This window comes from Conger conger, chromosome 5 (assembly GCF_963514075.1).
Source record: "Conger conger chromosome 5, fConCon1.1, whole genome shotgun sequence".
Classification (NCBI taxonomy): domain Eukaryota; kingdom Metazoa; phylum Chordata; class Actinopteri; order Anguilliformes; family Congridae; genus Conger; species Conger conger.
Genome location: NC_083764.1, coordinates 32,171,381 through 32,187,202, shown reverse-complemented (window position 1 = coordinate 32,187,202; position 15,822 = coordinate 32,171,381). Strand labels below are relative to the sequence as shown.

At 41.7% G+C, this 15,822-nt stretch overlaps 1 protein-coding gene across 5 annotated transcripts in view; it reads left to right on the top strand.

Moving 5' to 3' along the window:
• The window catches only part of kif13bb (kinesin family member 13Bb), an 82,031-nt gene that overhangs the window by 49,924 nt on the left and 16,285 nt on the right, over positions 1–15,822 (top strand). For all 5 annotated transcript variants that reach the window (XM_061240999.1, XM_061240996.1, XM_061240998.1 and 2 more), the window contains 7 exons: positions 7,686–7,818; positions 8,047–8,193; positions 11,455–11,487; positions 11,605–11,704; positions 11,946–12,072; positions 13,357–13,412; positions 14,172–14,296. In XM_061240999.1, the coding sequence (XP_061096983.1) occupies positions 7,686–7,818; positions 8,047–8,193; positions 11,455–11,487; positions 11,605–11,704; positions 11,946–12,072; positions 13,357–13,412; positions 14,172–14,296 (721 nt within the window). The remainder of the gene's footprint in view (positions 1–7,685; positions 7,819–8,046; positions 8,194–11,454; positions 11,488–11,604; positions 11,705–11,945; positions 12,073–13,356; positions 13,413–14,171; positions 14,297–15,822) is intronic.

The window sequence follows — 15,822 nt, the reverse complement described above, 5'->3', positions numbered from 1 at the left end:
TTTACAAAGGGCCTTTGTCGCAAAGCAGCTTTACAGAGAAACCGCGCCCCAAGAGTACACCTAGGGCAACAGTGGCAAGGAAAAACTCCCTGGAAACAGGAAGAAGCCTTGAGCCAGAAACTGACTGCCGCTGGTTCACACCGGTTTGAAGAAAGAATGGTTTTAAACCGAAAACCAGATTAAATAAAAGTACATAAATGTCCAATTATAAACTTGAAGCAGAGATGAGGTTGAGGGATGGCAGGAACACCAATGGGTGGCACTGTCAGGCAAGGGGGCAGCCTTGGTGCTACGGCTGAATCAGCAGTGACAGGAGGGAGTTGTGGGGCTGGTCTTGGGCTGGTGCTCCGGGCCAGCAGGGGGTGTGCAGGAAAAGATGGGCTAGTGCTCCGGGCAGGTGCCCAGTGCGTGGAGAATAGGAAAGTAACATCGTTAGGGGGTCCAGATAGTAATTGTTCAATCACAGCAGGAGGGAGAGGTACCTGCATGCGATAAGGAGAACCCCGGCAGAATAAGGCTATAGCAGCATATCTAAGGGAAACAGAGGCAGTGGCCAACACAGCCATGAGGGCAGGCTTGAGACGGACACCACCAGACCATGACTGGTTATGCTTAACACAGCACTACCAACAATGATCCACTGACAGCACTGACTGCCAAGTTCACCAGAGACTCTATAGCTTATGCCAGCCACCCACTCCTGTCCCTCAACTATAGGACAGACTAAAGAGAGAAGTTTTTAGCCTAGCTTTAAATAAGGTGATAGTGTCTGCACCTCGAACATGAGCAGGCAATTTGTTCCACAGGAAAGGAGCACAATAGGAAAAGGCTCTGCCACCTATGGAACATTTAGTTATTCTAGGAATAACAAGGAGGCCTGCACCCTGCGAACTCAGTATTAGGGAGGGAGTAGAAGGATTGAGTAAATAGTTTAAATACTGAGGGACAAGCCTATGTAAGGCCTTAAAAGTCAGAAGTAGTATTTTGTAATCTATTCGGAATTTAACAGGCAGCCATTAAAGTGAAGCTAACATTGGGCTGCTGTGCTCAAATCTCATTGTTCTAGTAAGAATACGAGCTGCTGCATTTTGAATTAGCTGGAGCCCTTTCAGAGAGGAATTTGCACATCCAGACAAAAGAGCATTGCAGTAATCTAATCTTGAGGTAAAAAAAAAAGTATCTTCTGAATTTTGGAGATATTCCAAAATATAATAAAAATATGATAAAAAGCAACCCGAGATATGTTTTTAATATGTGCATCAAATGCAAGATCTGGATCAAAAGTAACACCAAGGTCTTTGATGACAGCACTTGAAGTGCTGGAAATTCCATCAATGTTTGGCATATCATCAGATAATTTACATCTCATGGACTTTGGCCCCACTACCATTATCTCAGTCTTATCTGAGTTTAGCAAAAGAAAGTTATGACTCATCTATTTCTTTATGTCCTTAAGACAGGCTTCCATTTTTGACAGCTGGACAACTTCCTCAGGTTTGACTGATAGATACAACTGTGTGTCGTCAGTATAGCAGTGGAGGTTAATGCCATGTTTGTAAATAACTTGTCCCAGGGGAAGCATATATAGAGAGAAAAGCAAGGGCCCAAGCCAAGATCCTTGTGGTACTCCATATCTAACCCTGTATTGATAAGAGGAGTCATTGTTAAAGTACACAAATTGATAGATATCATCTAAACCAAGAGAGAGCCTGTCCACAGAGGCCTACAAGATTTTCAAGTCTATCCAACAGGATCAGGTGATCAACTGTTTCGAATGCTGCACTTAAATCTAGAAGCACAAGTACTGAGAAGCAGCCACTGTCAGAAGCGAGGAGTAGGTCATTGAGTACTTTGATCAGGGCTGTTTCAGTGCTGTGGAAGGGTCTAAAACCAGATTGGAAAACTTCCAATATATGATTGGGGTGCAGAAGTGAACTAAGTTGTTTTGAAATTACCTTTTCTAGTACAGGAACGGGAGGTCTGTAGTTGGACAAATCATTCACATCTAAGTTTGGCTTCTTAAGAAGTGGTTTGATGACTCCCAAGTTTAAGAGTCTGTGGTATGTGTCCAGATGCTAAAGAAGCTTTGACAATATGTAGGAGTGGTGCTCCAATCACTGGTAGTAGCTCCTTCAAAAGCTTTGTTGGGATAGGGTCTAGAAGACAAGTAGAAGATTTTGAAGAAATAACTAAGGTATTAAATTCAATGAGCTCTATTGGAGTAAGAGTTCAGATAGGCCATCAGTCGTTCCGAGGATTGTGCATCTATGTGTTGAGTGGATGGAAGGACAGACCCTATATGAGGGGTGGCAGAAGAACTTTGAATCTTATCCCTGATTTTTATAATTTTGTCATCAAACAAATTCATGAAATCATTGCTACTTAACGATATTGAGACACAGGGATCAAAATGTTTCTTAGTCAGTCTGGCAACAGTTTTAAACAGGTGCCTAGGATTGTTTCTATTTTCATCAATTAAAGTAGAGAAATATGATGAACGTGCTGTGGAGAGGGCATGTTTATAGGTTAGTAGGCTGTCTTTCCTGGCATGGAGGAATACCTGCAATTTTGTAGAGCGCTCAAGATGGCGTGAAGCTTGCTTGAGAGCATGAGTATGGTACCAAGGTGCTAATTTCTTATGCCAAACTTTTCTCTTAAGAGGTGCGATAGTATCCAGGGTTCTGGAAAGTATATTATTTATGTTGTCAGTCAGCTGATCAATTGAGTTAATGCTAGATATGTATGCATTTTGGCTGGAGCCACAGAAATCCCCACCGTGCACAAACGAGTCTGGGAGCTCATTAATATTGCATTTGCAGTCCTGGAGAAAAGCTTATGGCTAAAGTAGAAAGTAGGATCTGATGGCACATGACAAACTTGTGAAACTTGTGTCATAAGTTAAGACCAGATCGAGAGTATGGTTATGGGAATGTGTGGACTGATGTATATGTTGATCAAAGCAAATAGATTCAATGATAGACAGGAATGCTGATCTGAGATGTTCACCTTCACTATCCATGTGAATATTAAAATCCCCTGCAACTACTTTATCTGAATTAACAACGAGGCTGGAAAGGAAATCGGCAAACTCAAGTAAGAAACCACTGTATGGCCCTGGTGGCCTGTATACAATTACAAGGACAAAACTGACTGCTTTTTTGTCCGGATGTGCAAAACTGGAAACACTTCAAAAAAGTAAAAATCGAAGCCAGATTTCAAAGTAGCAAGGAGATTGGAATTATATACAGCAGCAACACCTCCTCCACGACCCGTCAGACGGGGAATGTGAGTATAACTGTAACCGGGAGGGGTGGATTCATTTAGGGCAATATATTAGTCAGTTTTAAGCCATGTTTCAATTAAACATAGGATTTCAATTTGATGACCGGTAATTAATTCATTTAATGAAACCTGGGCAGTAGTTCTTGGGAACAAGCAGAAATCTGAAAGACAGAAGGTCTGCAGCCTAACCTTGGCTCTGGTGTGTCACGAAATTGAATTTCTGAGACTATACAATAAATTTCCCAGCACCCTCCCACGAGACGCTCAAAAGACCAAGCCTCCCCCAAAAGGTATTCCAAAGGTATTCCTAGAGGGGATGGGACCAGAGCAAATAACTGACCTGGTCATCCGCTTTGCCAGATCACACACCAATTTAAAATGATCTTTGGTGATTTCCGATTGCTTCAATTGGACATCAATTTTAATTTTAAATTTACGATTACCCTTAGCCAGCACTTTTTAATTTGCCTCGATGTCGGTCGCCCTAGCCCCAGGAATACATTGCACTATAGTCGCTGGTGTCGCTGAATTCATGTTTCTTAAAATAGTCGCCTATTACCAGAGTTTTTTCAACGGGTTTCACAGGAGAACCTGTTGGAAATGTGAATGGGTTGTTGGTGCACTGGTGGCTTAAGTTTTCGAACTGTAATCCATCCACCTTGCTGCAAAGGCTCTGCCGGGGTGCAACCTGGAGACAGACTAACTTGTGCATCTGGAACCGAGAAGGATTCTATGACCTTTTCACTATCTCGAATAAGGTACAGATGCCAGTTTCCAATTCAACAACGTTCTCCGTCAGCCTAGCATTTAACCTACACTTATCACAGGTAAAGTCATCGTTAACTGCGGAGAAGAAATAAGTAAACATATCGCACACAGAGCAGGAGACAGCCCAAGAAGGAGAGGTGAAGGACAGGGTGAGAGATGGGTGATACCGGCGAGCCGAAAACCGCCATTAGAATGCGTAAATGACTTCCGTTTTATCTGCCTGTATTTATTCTGTTTGCTTGTGGATGATATAGGACACGGTGGGAACATGGAGAGCGTTGTTGATGGTAGAGTTACCTAAAATGGGGGGACTATACAGTACTGTGCAAAGGTTTTAGGCAGGTGTGGAAAAAATGCTATAAAATAAGAATGCTTTCAAAAATAGTAATGTTAATAGTTTATTTTTATCAATTAACAAAATGCATGAACAGAAGAAGTGAATGAATGAATGAAAGAAAATCTAAATCAAATCAATATTTGGTGTGACCACCCTTTGCCTTCAAAACAGCATCAATTCTTCTAGGTATACTTGCACTCAGTTTTTGAAGGAACTTGACATTGTTCCACCATTGTTCCACCATTTTGGAGAAATAGCCACAGTTCTTCTGTAGATTCAGGCAGCCTCAAATGCTTCTGTCTCTTCATATAATCCCAGACAGACTCGATGATGTTGAGATCAGGACTCTGTGGGGGCCATACCATCACTTCCAGGACTCCTCGTTCTTCTTTCTACTAAAGATAGTTCTTAATGACATTGGTTGTACGTTTGGGGTCATTGTCCTGCTGCAGAATATATTTGGGGCCAATCAGATGCCTCCCTGATGGTATTGCATGATGGATAAGTATCTGCCTCTACTTCTCAGCATTGAGGAGACCATTAATTCTGAATGGAATGACATTTGGGGCCAAATATTTCACATTTTGACTCATCAGTCCAGGGAACCTGCTGAACCTTGTGCATAGATGAGTCGCTTGGCCTTGTTTTCACGTCAGAAGTATGGCTTTTTGGCTGCAATTCTTCCATGAACCCACTTCTGACCAGACTTTGCCGCGCAGTAGATGGGTGTACCTGGGTACCACTGGTTTCTGCCAATTATGAGCTGATGGCACTGCTGGACATCTTCTGATTGCAAAGGGAAGTAAGCATGATGTGTCTCATCTGCTGCACTAAGTTTCCTTGGCCAACCACTGTGTCTACTGTCCTCAACGTTACCCGTTTCTTTGTGCTTCTTCAACACATCTGGAAACCCCTGTCTGCCTTGAAATTTCTGCTTGGGAGAGACCTTGCTGATGCAGTATACAGTGGGGCAAAAAAGTATTTAGTCAGCCACCAATTGTGCAAGTTCTCCCACTTAAAAAGATGAGAGAGGCCTGTAATTTTCATCATATGTACACTTCAACTATGAGAGACAGAATGGGGGGAAAGAATCCAGAAAATCACATTGTAGGATTTTTAATGAATTAATTGGTAAATTCCTCGGTAAAATAAGTATTTGGTCACCTACAAACAAGCAAGATTTCTGGCTCTCACAGACCTGTAACTTCTTCTTGAAGAGGCTCCTCTGTCCTCCACTCGTTACCTGTATTAATGGCACCTGTTTGAACTCGTTATCAGTTATCAGTATAAAACAGACACCTGTCCACAACCTCAAACAGTCACACTCCAAACTCCACTATGGCCAAGACCAAAGAGCTGTCAAAGGACACCAGAAACAAAATTGTAGACCTGCACCAGGCTGGGAAGCCTGAATCTGCAATAGGTAAGCAGCTTGGTGTGAAGAAATCAACTGTGGGAGCAATTATTAGAAAATGGAAGACATACAAGACCACTGATAATCTCCCTCGATCTGGGGCTGCACGCAAGATCTCACCCCGTGGGGTCAAAATGATCACAAGAACGGTGAGCAAAAATCCCAGAACCACACGGGGGGACCTAGTGAATGACCTGCAGAGAGCTGGAACCAAAGTAACAAAGGCTACCATCAGTAACACACTACGCCGCCAGGGACTCAAATCCTGCAGTGCCAGACGTGTCCCTCTGCTTAAGCCAGTACATGTCCAGGCCCGTCTGAAGTTTGCTAGAGAGCATTTGGATGATCCAGAAGAGGATTGGGAGAATGTCATATGGTCAGATGAAACCAAACTATAACTTTTTGGTAAAAACTCAACTTGTCGTGTTTGGAGGAGAAAGAATGCTGAGTTGCATCCAAAGAACACCATACCTACTGTGAAGCATGGGGGTGGAAACATCATGCTTTGGGGCTGTTTTTCTGCAAAGGGACCAGGACGACTGATCCGTGTAAAGGAAAGAATGAATGGGGCCATGTATCGTGAGAGTTTGAGTGAAAACCTCCTTCCATCAGCAAGGGCATTGAAGATGAAACGTGGCTGGGTCTTTCAGCATGACAATGATCCCAAACACACCGCCCGGGCAACGAAGGAGTGGCTTCGTAAGAAGCATTTCAAGGTCCTGGAGTGGCCTAACCAGTCTCCAGATCTCAACCCCATAGAAAATCTTTGGAGGGAGTTGAAAGTCCGTGTTGCCCAGCGACAGCCCCAAAACATCACTGCTCTAGAGGAGATTTGCATGGAGGAATGGGCCAAAATACCAGCAACAGTGTGTGAAAACCTTGTGAAGACTTACAGAAAACGTTTGACCTCTGTCATTGCCAACAAAGGGTATATAACAAAGTATTGAGATGAACTTTTGTTATTGACCAAATACTTATTTTCCACCATAATTTGCAAATAAATTCTTTAAAAATCAGACAATGTGATTTTCTGGATTTTTTTTTTCTCATTTTGTCTCTCATAGTTGAGGTATACCTATGATGGAAATTACAGGCCTCTCATCTTTTTAATTGGGAGAACTTGCACAATTGGTGGCTGACTAAATACTTTTTTGCCCCACTGTAACTGCCTTGTGTCTTGTTGCTGTGCTCATTCTTGCCATGGTGTATGACTCCTTTTTATGACACCATTGGTGTCAGCGCTCTGGAAAAAATACATGATTATTGGTGTGCCTGCTGTATGAAAAAGGAAGTGGGTATAGGCGTCACGCATCTCCTCTTGTTGGAAGGAAGGGTCGCCTTTGAAGTAGGGGAGAAATGGGAGAATTTTTTAAAAGCATGGGATTCAAAAACCGGGGGATTTAAAAAAAAATAATAATAATAATAATTTTAAACTAACACTAGTCCTTGTAACAAAAAGTCCAAAAAGTCCATGTAGTGCATTCCCATTGATGAGATGAGACAAAAATTCATAGATGCTCAGTTTGTGGTTCTTGAGGCATCGCATTGTGCTGCCACTGCTGCTGCCACCGCACCGTTTCAGGTGTAACCAGGCATCGGACTGGGAGACCGGGTAGTTGGTTCCATTCTGAAGACCACACATTTCTAGGAGGCCACTCAAAGGATGGGGAAATGCAGTGGGGTGACTGTCAGCTGGCCACTAACTACAGTAGTGTCATTGTGTGTCATTTATTGAAACCCATTGCTTGCTACTGTGCATGAACACTGGAACAAGTGTTGCTCCATTGCAGTCTACACAATAAACGGTAACATTGCAGTAATGGGTGTGCCTTCTGCTGCCCCCTGCTGGTAGAGCAGAGTGTAACAGAGGCAGTCTGTCCCCAGGTGGAGCGAGGTAACTCGTAAGCTGGAGTTGTGGGTGCAGATTCTGGAGCTTAATGAGGTCGGGGAGTTCATCCCTGTGGAAGTGGTACCAGCAAGAGATGTCCGAACTGGGGGCATCTTCCAGCTCCGACAGGTGAGCTGGCTGCATGTGTAACTGTGGAAGTGAATCCCTGAATATTGCTTGCTAATTTTTGTGCACTTTTAAGATGGGGAGAAAAGGGAGGATGTGGGACAGAGGGACTGACGGTCTTGCTCAAAATAAACTATGAACTATACTTTGAAAAAGTAGGTTGTAGCCAGAAATGCCCTGCCTTACTCTTATGAATAGGGCAGAAAATGTTTTTCTCCCCCTCCCTCTCAGGGCCAGTCTAGGCGATTGCAGGTGGAGGTGCGTTCTGTCCAGGACTCAGGCACCATGCCCCTCATTGTCATGTCGGTGCTCTCAGTCTCCATTGGCAACGTGGTGATCCGGCAGGCATGCCTGTCCAAAGCAAGCGAATCCCAGAAGGTGGGTGGGACTATGCTTTTTGCCATATGAATAGTTTGCCTCTTTGAAGGCTCCCTCAATCCACAGAAATCCATGATTTTCATCTTTGGAAAGGGTGCACATAAACTCAGTGAGGACTTTATTAGGAATTATTAGGTGTACACCTACTTCTTCTAAATAAATAAGTTGAATAATACCTAATCCTCAGTCACAGAATTTCCCATATGTAAAAGGGAAGTCTTTACTAGAGTAATTTTCAAGTCAGTGTGCTGATATTGTTCACCATTCAGCTATTGTTGAGGCATCTACGTTAAGCTCACAATAGAGTTGAGCTTACAGTCCCTTCAAAAAGTATTGGAGACATCGAACAGTTCGACCAAGGAAAGCAACCGCAGTTGATTACATAAGAGCTGTGAAGAAAACCCCCAAAACATCAGACAGTGATCACAAACAATCTCCACAGGGCAGGGATGAAGGTATCTCAATCTAGCATTTGAAGAAGACTTCAAAAGCAGCAATATATGGAACAGGGTGCTATGGTCAGATGAGACCAAACTTTTTGGCCATGTACACCATTGGCATGTTTGGCGTCAAAAAAGGGATGCATACAAGGAAAAGCACCTCATACCTACCGTCAAATATTATGGTGGATCATTGATGCTTTGGGGCTGTTTTGCTGCCAGTGGTCCAGGGGCTCTTGTTAAGATCAATGGCATATTGAATTCCACCAAATACCAAGTCATTTTAGCCAAAAACCTGGTTGCCTCTGCCAGGAAGCTGAGACTTAGCCGTAGGTGGAACTTCCAACAAGACAATGACCCCAAACATGCTTCAAAATCACCACAGAAATGAAAACAAAATCAGTGTTTTGCAATGGCCATCTCAGTCTCCGGACTTAAACCCTATTGAAAAAACATGTGGTCTGAATTGAAGAGGGCAGTCCATAAACGCAAACCTAAGGATATGAAGGACCTGAAAGGTTCTGCATGGAGGAATGGTCCAAGATCCGTCCAAATGTGTTCTCCAACCTTATTAAACATCATAGAAATAGGATCAGTGCCGTTATCCTGCACCAAGTACTAAAAACAGGGGTGCCAGTAATTGTGAAACCTTTTTTTTTTTTTGGAAAGAAATGTATAATTTGAAAAATGTGTAATTTTTGTCGATTCCATTGAATCATTAATAAAGTAAAATATTTTCCACATGTTGGAAAATTACAATACACTCCCGGCCAAAAGTTTTGTCGCATGAGTGGACAAAAGTGACAATTGCTAATTACCCAACTCTTAATTAGCTAATAAAGTTAGGAAACTGCTACTATTGTTACTAAATGTTACAGCTTGATAATGATCAACAGGCCAGTTTTGGCCGGAAAAAAGTCTTATCGCAATGGCCAACTCCAATTTCTAGGCCACAGTGAATAAGGAAGAAACAATCAAGGGGCTTGATTAGCCAGCTGTAGGTAACTTTGAGCTATAAAAGCAGAAATTTGACACTTTAAGCCATCAAGTTCATGCTCAACATTGCTTCTGTCAACATGCCCAAGATCAAACCAGAAACCAAAGTGCTGATCATCAAGAATCTCAAGTCCAAGTCTCCTGCTGAAGTTGCAGACATCTTCAATGTGTCTAAACGGCAGGTGGAGAGGATTTGCAAGCGCAAGAGACTGGCGACATCCATGAAAGACCCAGGTCGGGCAGACCGCGCAAGACAACTGCTCGAGACGACAGCGTGCTGGTCCGACTGTCAAAAGCCAGCCCCATGTCAACCGCCTCACAGCTCCAGGAGGAGTGGACGCCAGCAACACCTGTTTCGTCAAGAACTGTACGTCGGATTTTTGCTCGCAATGGTCTCCACGGTCGTATTGCTGCCCAGAAACCAGCGCTAAACAAGAGACAACTAAGAAACCGTGTTGCGTGTGCGAAGGCCCACAGCCTGATGGAAGGTTGGACAGCAGAAAAGTGGCGAAAAATTTATTTTTCAGATGAATCGTCAGTTGAGCTCCATCCCAAGCGCCGCCAATATTGTCGACGACCCTCTGGGGCCCGTCTGGACCCACGGTTCACCCAGAAGACAGTCAAATATGGAGGTGGAAAGATTATGGTTTGGGGTTACATCCAATATGGAGGTGCCAGGGAGCTCTGTAAGGTGGATGGTAACATTGACAGTGCCAAGTATCAACAGATTCTTGCCAGTACATTCCCAACTACAAGAGGGGTCAGATTTTTCAACAGGATGGAGCTCCTTGCCATACCTCAGGTTCCACTATGAAGTTTCTCAGGGGGAAGAAGATCAAGGTCCTTCAGGGATGGCCAGCCCAGTCTCCAGATATGAATATTATTGAGCATATCTGGGGAAGAATGAAGGAGGAAGCTTGGAGGACCAAGCCGAAGAACTTTGGGATGCCTGCAAGGTGGCCTTCCATGCCATCCCCGACGACTTCATCAACAAGCTCTACGACTCTCTGCCAAACCGGAAGGCAACTGTTCTGCAGGCCAAAGGAACCCATACAAGATATTAATTTCTTAACTTAAAGTCCATAATGAAATACTAGACTGATTTTTCATTTGGTATTTTATTTACTTTTTGAGAGAGATAATTTTTTGATTATAATTTGATTTGCGACAAGACTTTTGTCCAGGTAGAAACTGGCTTGTTCATCATTATCAAGCAATAAACCTTATAAGCATCTATGAAATTTTTGTTTTGCTAGTATCTAAATAAACTTTAGATACTTAGGATTAATTTGTGTTGTTTCCTAACTGTATTAGCTAATTAAGAGTTGGGTGATTAGCAATTGTCACTTTTGTCCACTCATGCGAAAACTTTTGGCCGGGACTGTATATCTGAGTAATGCTTTTATTTGTTTTCTACAGTCTTTTTTGCTAATTTTCATCAAGGGTGCCAATAATTCTGGACCTGACTGTTGGTGTGAATACAAGGATATAAAAGCTGAAATTCTGAGTGTTCTTTGTTCATCTTTTTATCTCAACCCCAAATGTATTCAGTGGTTAAAGGAATTGGCCTTACTGTTCGAATACAAGCAGACTGTTTATTCTCTTCTAAGCGACATCTTTCAAAGTAATAATGGCTTTGTGACATGACATGAAATGAAAATAAAATGACATGGCAAATATAAAAAAAATATATAAATGTAAGTAAAGGTGACAAGAGTACCCACTTGTACTTTTCTCATTGTATCCTTTTTATATTCATAAAAGGATTTATTATTTTCCAATCAATGAACCCAAATTCATATTGCTCTGTTTCTTTTTGTTGAAGGGAGATGATGATGATGACATGGACAGCTACCAGGCGAGTAGTCTTATAGTAATTTCCTCAGTGCATTTTGCTGCTCATGGTCTGTGGCATGGGCACTACTGTGGTTGGCGTAGAGTACTTAACTGACAGTTGGTCATTCCCAATGAGTAGGAGCGAGATCTGGAGCGACTTCGGCGGCAGTGGCTAATGGCTCTGACCAAGAGACAGGAATACCTGGACCAGCACCTGCACAAGCTGGTCAGCAAGCCAGGTGAGGGAGGGTGTCGACTTCATCTGCCACAATGGCACTATCCCCAAAGAATGTAACAATAGATTTGCGTCATAAATTTAGTGTTCCAATTTTAGAGTGAATTTTCGGAATGTACTTTTCAAACAGTTTTTTTTATTTTTATACATTTTTATACAGATTGTGTTGTATACATAACCTGTCACCTGGTTATGAAAATAAATGTGCCTAAAAGGTCAAAATAATGCTCCTGCTCTTTACACAGACAAGTCTGAAGATGACATGGAGCGTGAGTCCCAGCTGCTGGAGTGCCGTCTGACCCTGACAGAGGAACGCAATGCTGTCATGGTGCCATCTGCTGGTAGTGGAATTCCTGGTGCCCCTGCAGAGTGGTAAGTCATAATTGTGTGTGCGTGCGTGCGTGTCTTACGGTTGTTCAGGTTCACTGAACATCAAAGGATAACTACACTTCGAGGGATCGGCAATTTCTACTCCAAAAGAGCCTTTTTTTTTTTTTTCTTTAAAAATGTAATGTATTATATGCGCTTTAAGATTGTCAAAATTCAATCACTTAATTCACCACTGTTTTCCATTTGGAGATAATGCTCTCAATGTGGTTTGGTGGAGTCTCTGCAACTATGAATAAAATGTTAAAATATAATACTTTGCTGGTGGAACAGCCTAGTATAGCAAATGACTGCAAATGAACTGGTGACGATGTAATTATTGTCACAGCCTTTTTTGACTTGCTGCATTAGAACTATAGACAGGCTAAATTCTCCACAAAAGTATTGGGTTTGCAATTTTGCATACAGTCCCCTCCAAAAGTATTGGAACATCAAGGCCAATTCCTTGTATATACACTGAATACATTTGGGGTTGAAATAAAAAGATGAACACAGACAGGCTTTTACTTCCTGGTATTTATACTTTGATTAGCACCTTTGGTATCAGACCACCCAATTTTTAGGTGAGCAAAAGTATTGGAACAGAGGATTTACAAATATCCACATACGATAAAATATAGGCAATATGAATGTAGTAGCGATTGCACAAGCGTTGTGCTTCAGGTTGATATTTGTACATTCAGGAAGCTAACTAGTAATTGCTAATTTGCTTGTGATAGTGAACTGGTATTGTTTTCTAACTAGATAAGCAATACTATGCAGAGTTTCAGTGATCGCTTGTCTGGAGCTGCACATTCCTTTTGTCTCTACGTGTACGTGTACGGGTTATATAGCCAGCTAGTTACGTCGCCAAATAACTTGCTTGCTCACAATATAGTTGGTTAACTAAAGTGAAAACTATATATAGTGTTATGTAGCACACTAAAGTCAAGAACATTTTCTTTCTAGAACACTACGAAAAGACGACAGGCTCTGTTGCATTTGTCACTGTCAGCTTTCCAAAACTGAACGGTATAATGACCATTTATATTACGCGCTGTATTCATAGACTGTGGGAAGCATAAACAGTGTTGTGGTTTGGTTGCCAATTGTACCTTATCTATAGGATACATAATAATAATAATAATAATAATAATAATCAGAAAACACTCCCAAGATCCTGTTGGGATTGGTTGCAGCTTGTTATTTTTGTGGGTGAGTGGAGTTCGTGTTTGGGCTATAGAATTAGACACGCTTCTTAAGCTTCATAAACTTGTTCTATAACTACAGGGTCACTGTTCCTGGAATGGAGACTCACATCCCAGTCCTCTTCTTGGACCTCAGTGGTATGTCCCGACTGCATGCTATCCTAGCAATGTGATTATGATTTACAGTTTGCTTGTGACCTGAAATGGTCACACTCAGTGCTCTTAACAGTGAGCACTGTTAACAGTGCTCTTCCTAGGTCTGGTCATGAACAGTTGCTCATCCTGCCCAGCCTCCTGTGGCCTGATGCCTCTTAGGCAGGTTGCAATTGGCTGCATCATCACCCAGGGAACCAGGGTGCAATACAGCAATGAAAGGGGCTCACAAATGCAGTTCTACATTCCAAACTTTGAGAAATAAATTATGTTAAATGTTAAAACTTTGGACAAACATTTCATCACCTTGTATAATCTAGGGATGCAAATTTTGTGCAATTATTTAAATCGATCGTTGGCACCAATTAATAGATTAATAATGATTAACTGAAAAGCTAAAAATGTACTTTGTGGCCTTCACAAATAAATATTCAAAATAGGTCTACTGTACCAATTAATTAGTTGTATACATCAGAGAGAGACATGGTGAAATGATCATTAAAACAGGATTTGCATTATGTTTAAAAGCCATATTGGCAAGAAAGAGAATTATATAAAGAAATTGAACTGGCTGAACTGATACTGTGATAGTCACAAAAGATATTACTTATTAATGCTGCTTTTTCACGCTTAACCTTGTAATATATTCACTGCTTTTGTTTAAATTTTTTCTTTCTGTCATCACCTGTGCCATCAATTTTTTGATCCTGTCCAAACTAAGCATGTCACGTACTGTGTGTGCAGCGGACGACTTTAACTCCATGGACAACCTAGACTCCCCTGGGGCAGGTGGCTGGGATGCCTCCCTGAGCGGGGAAGATGAGGACGAATTCTTTGACCTGCAGATCGTCAAGCACCATGATGAAGAGGTGAGGAGTGTGCAGTGTTCTCGACTATGACTGTGTGGCCCAGCATGGAGTCTTCTGGACTGTGACTGCAGCGTTTTCGTTCCAGATCAAAAAGTCATCTGTTCATGAGACAGTTATAGAAAATACTCATTTTTGTTGTCAGTTGCATATATTTTGTTCAAGATGAACTTTTGCAGTTCATAATCTCTGTGCCCAATGTACATCTATGGGCACAGATTTTACAAAATGTTTAAAGATATACTTGTCCCTTTACTTCACCAGGCTTTCCAAAATTCCTTAGAAACTGGAGCATTAGCTACCTCATGGAGAGATGCAGTCATAATGGCCCAATAGTGTGGTTAATATTGCCCTATATCATTGTTCAATTGTGATCAAAAAAGACTAACATTGATCTAACCTGCAGAAGAAATAGTTACAACTGAGATCATGCACACAGATCAGACTGGATTTATATTAGGACAACCTCCGTTGACTCGTTAAATTGATGACCCAGGTGCAGGGAAGCGGTGAGGAAGCCTTTCTTTTATCCTTAGAAGCTGAAAAGGTGTTTGAGTGTCCTGGGAATACTTATTTCAAACTCTGAACCGCTTTCGTTTCAGATGATCACAAGTTATCACAAGTTATCACAAGTTATCACAAGTTATCACAAGTTATCACAAGTTATCACAAGTTATCACAAGTTATCACAATGCAGATGAGGTCCCAGAACCTGTCATATGAACAAATGCCATATTTGAGACCAATTCCCACTGCAAAGACCATTGAGACCATTTGCGTTATTTAATATAATTTCTCTATATATTATATTAATATTTTAAGTTTTGGAGGCCCCACGTCTCCCACCCTGTAGTGAAACGATTGAAGCGAGTGTCACGAGTGCGGAGATGCATAGTCTGCATGACGAAACAGTCAGGTTGTTCCAAACATATCGGAGATCTTGCCACAGCGCACTTTGGCTGTCTCACTTTAACATGTAAGACCACATTTTTTACAAGGAATCTAGGGTGCATAAGACCCTTGTACAGGTCTGTAGATGTATAGATAATGATAATATCCTTGAATTTTAGCTCTGCAGACTACCAGTGAAAGAGGAACTCTTGCCAAAAAATATTTCATATTTTGGTAATAATTTGTCTAATTTCTTAGGTGTCACATTTGATACTTTGGCCCACAACAAAGAAAAAAGTACGGAGCCCCACCTCAAACTCTGATGTCAGCCACAAGTTGTGGAGTTTTGGAGTTTTGGAATGTCCACATTCCTGAATCAGCAATGGTTCTAATTGGACATTCCTTATGGGAGTGAGAAATTGAATGTCAAATTTACAAAATAAAATAAATGAATTGGGTAAAACGTAACCCCTTGGTGGTAAGAAGAATGATCTTTTCCTGGCACTACCACTTCAGATGAACTTTTACAGATACAGGTGAAAGACTTGGTTTTGATAAAGTCTGGGTCAAGCCAGTTATTTTTAGAGAAAGTAAATTCTGAAGGAATGTACAAAAATATGGACTTCCCCTGTGAATTC